The sequence below is a fragment of the Bos mutus genome, chromosome 13, assembly GCF_027580195.1.
Source record: "Bos mutus isolate GX-2022 chromosome 13, NWIPB_WYAK_1.1, whole genome shotgun sequence".
In the NCBI taxonomy this organism is placed as follows: domain Eukaryota; kingdom Metazoa; phylum Chordata; class Mammalia; order Artiodactyla; family Bovidae; genus Bos; species Bos mutus.
The window spans coordinates 38,906,234-38,909,635 of NC_091629.1; the positions used below are offsets into that span (position 1 = coordinate 38,906,234).

Genomic DNA, 3,402 nt, shown 5'->3' on the forward strand with positions numbered 1-3,402 from the left:
CTAACCTCTTCCCTGCTTGGCAGGACCTGACACTTCCTGGCTATCCCAACCTGCTGCCCTCAGCCTGCCCATGGGGACCTCACCCCAGAGGAACCGCCCACAACAAACAGCAAAGAGCCATGACCGCATTTAGCCTTCTGCACTTAGGAAATAGCCCAGAAAAAAAATCACAACCCAAAAGCAAGTGTGGGCATGCAACACAAAACCAATAAAAACATGAAGAGGTTTGAAATCAGTGTTCTTTGGGCCTCTTTCAGCCATGTTCCAGGATTGGCCATGGAGCCTCTTAGTGTAAACTGCCCATTAGTGACTTTTGGAAAGAAACTGCTGAGACATCAGAAGTGACATAAGGAAGAAGGAACACCCTCTGACCAGGTGGTGGAGCAGGCGGGGTTCTTGTGCTCACCCTGGAAAGCAGCTTCTTCCCCAGGGCTGGCATGGCTTCTGAAGGTCTGGGGCAGCGGCCAGGTTTGGGGTAGCAGCTGCGCCTGGGCTTCATTGTGTTTTACCCAATTCTAGTGAAGCACTGGCCTCTGGAGCCTCCACCTCCAAAAGCAGAGAGGGGAGACTTGCCAAGGTGTCAAGGGTGCCTCACTGTGCCTGGCTGTGCCAGGAAGTGAGGCTAATGGGAACCTGAGGGCCTGAGAATGCCCATTAAACAGCAAGGCCCTCAGGTGGAGTGCAATCTCCCAAGCGGCCAGCAGGTGGCAGCGTCTGCCCAAAAACCACGCCTGTCCTGGTCTATTCGGGATTCTCCACCACGGAGACTGCTTCTACTGCCGCTGTCAGATCCCGTGGTGGGGCGGGGGGAGGGCTGACATTGGATTTAACTGAACCTCCCAGCGATGCTGACCTGCAGCCACAGCGGGAGCTCTGCCCCAGCCTCTGTTCTGAAAGTCGATCTCCCGGGTGCCTGTGGTTTCAATGACTACATATTCTGATGACATTCCCACGACCCCACAAGTGCCTGCCAGACACCCCTTGGTTGGTTCAAACGCCCCCACCCTCAGTTTGTCCTCTGAGCATACCCTCCCCCTCAACCCCACCCCCAGCCCTGAGGCCCAGAGGCAGGAGGCCCTCAGTTCCCATCAGGCCCCACCACTCGCATGGGCCCGGGGGCATCAGTGGAGCTGGCCCACCTCTGCTTACAACCCCTTTCACCCTGAACAGCTCTGCCAGGCCGGGAGGGGCGCCCAGGGGGAAGCGTCCCAAATCCCCTGAGGGCTGCGGTGCCGCGGTTTGCAGAAAGCGTTCCCCTGAGTCCTTCTGGGTGGCCTCTGTCCTCCCAGCAAAGACCAAACTCCCCACCAGGGCCAGCCACGCGGGCCTCTGCCCCCCACCCCCACCCTCTGCTGCCCCTCCAACAGCCTAGATGCCCCCTGCCCCTCAGGATGCTTCCCCACCCCAGCTCCTGAGCTTCCCCCACTCGCTCTCCAGACCTCGGTCCAGGAGGCAGTGCAGGGGCTCCTGGGAAAAGGCCTCCCCCAGACCCTGTCCTTCATTCCCAGCCGGACACGCAGGTAGATGAGACCTGCTCTCCTAAACATCAGCCCCAGGTTCTGCTCCCCTCATCCGGGGGCCCAGAGAGCCGGTCTCTGATGGTCCCACGACAGATGATCCACGTGTTTGCGCCTGTCTCCTCGAACACTCCCATCCAGCACCGAAGTCCTGGAGAGTCAGCAGGCCCTGGAAGGGGCGCCGGGAGAGCCCAGTTTGCCCCTCAGGTTACCTGGCTGTGCGGTACTACTAGGACGCCCACTCGGGAGGAGCGCCCCAGGCGTGCGCTCGGCACCTGAACCGGACTCGGCTGGTCGGGCTCCGCGGTGTTCTGCGCGCTCCCTGCTCTAATCCCTGTCTGCGCGACGCCGGACGTAGCTCCTGAAAATGGCACAGAAGAAGAAAAGGAGCCGGACTGAGGAGGGTGCCCACGAGGGACAGGAGCGTACAGCGGCTGCACCCCCGGGAGCAGCAGGAGGCAGCGCTGAGACGCGGAGACGTCCACCGCGTCCACCACTGTCTCCAACCAGGCCCCCGGCTCCCTCATCCTGGCGGCTCTCCCACCCTTGGCCGTCGGTCTGCGCCGCCTAAGCGGCCAGGCTCCAGAAAGAGGCGGTCACCAGGTCCCCTCTGATTGGACGGCTGCGAAGTCCCAGCGGGCGCCTCCGCACCTTAAAGGGGGAGTGGCGGCGCGAGTGGGAGGTAAAGCGCTCCCCAGCCCAGCCCAGCGCGCGGCCGCGAGAGGTGGGGGTGGGGTCGGGGGCGGTAGGAGAGAAAGAGACGGAATAGGAGGGGGAGGGGAGAAGGGGGAGGGGGAGGCGACCAAGAGGCGGGGCCGAGGCCCTGGGAGGCTCGGGGACTGACTGACTGCCGGACGGACGCGCGAGCCGGGAGCGGGACCGAGGCGGCGCCGGCGGCCAGCGCGACCGCGGACCCTGGGGCAGCACGGCCTGGGCCGTAGGAGCACCTGCCGGCCCGGCGGGCCCTCGGGCCCAGAGGCGCGGCCATGGCAGAGCTCAAGTCGCTGTCGGGGGACGCGTACCTGGAGCTGAGCCACGGCTACGCGGCGGCGGGCCTCGCCTACGGGGCGGCCCGGGGACCGGAGGCGGCCCGCGGCTACGGCATGCCGGGCACGGGAAGTGACCTCCCCGCGGCGTCAGCGCCCCGAGTCCCGGCCGCGGCGGCCGAGAGCAGCGGCGAGCAGAGCGGGGACGAGGACGACGCCTTCGAGCGGCGGAGGCGGCGGCGCGGGCCGGGGAGCGCGGCGGACGGACGGCGGCGGCCCCGGGAGCAGCGGTCCCTGCGGCTGAGCATCAACGCCCGGGAGCGCCGGCGGATGCACGACCTGAACGACGCCCTGGACGGTCTGCGCGCGGTGATCCCCTACGCGCACAGCCCGTCGGTGCGCAAGCTCTCCAAGATCGCCACGCTGCTGCTTGCCAAGAACTACATCCTCATGCAGGCGCAGGCCCTGGACGAGATGCGGCGCCTCGTGGCCTACCTCAACCACGGCCAGGGCTTGGCCACGCCGGTGGCCGCCGCGCCCTTGACACCCTTCGGCCAGGCTGCACTGTACCCCTTCTCTGCCAGCGCCGCGCTGCCCTGTCCAGACAAGTGCGCCGCCTTCTCCGGGACGCCCTCGGCGCTTTGCAAACACTGTAACGAGAAGCCCTAAGGGCCCTGGGCCGTCCCTCTTTCCGCACGCGTCCTTTATTTTACCTTGCCCCCATGACTGCCACCCTCCCCCACTGGACTCCGCTCATGGGAAGACGGCCGCACCTCGCTTCCAGCCCTTGTGCGCTGAGCAGTTGGGCCGGCGGAACAGAAGAGCAAAGCCCAGCCGGGAGTGGGACTGGACCGGACAACGGGGTGCTGGAATCCAGGTCCTAGATCCTGCAGCGCCCC

At 65.5% G+C, this 3,402-nt stretch overlaps 1 protein-coding gene across 1 annotated transcript; it reads left to right on the plus strand.

The window, feature by feature from the left end:
• Nucleotides 1-2,500: 2,500 nt before the first annotated feature.
• Nucleotides 2,501-3,172, plus strand: BHLHE23 (basic helix-loop-helix family member e23). The gene has a single exon (XM_005894004.2). It carries the CDS (start codon nucleotides 2,504-2,506, stop codon nucleotides 3,170-3,172), a length of 669 nt encoding a protein of 222 aa, XP_005894066.2. The 5' UTR covers nucleotides 2,501-2,503.
• Nucleotides 3,173-3,402: the final 230 nt, after the last annotated feature.

Coding starts and splice junctions, on each gene's coding strand:
- BHLHE23 (XM_005894004.2), top strand. CDS start 2,504: ATGGCAGAGCTCAAGTCGCTGTCGGGGGACGCGTACCTGGAGCTGAGC.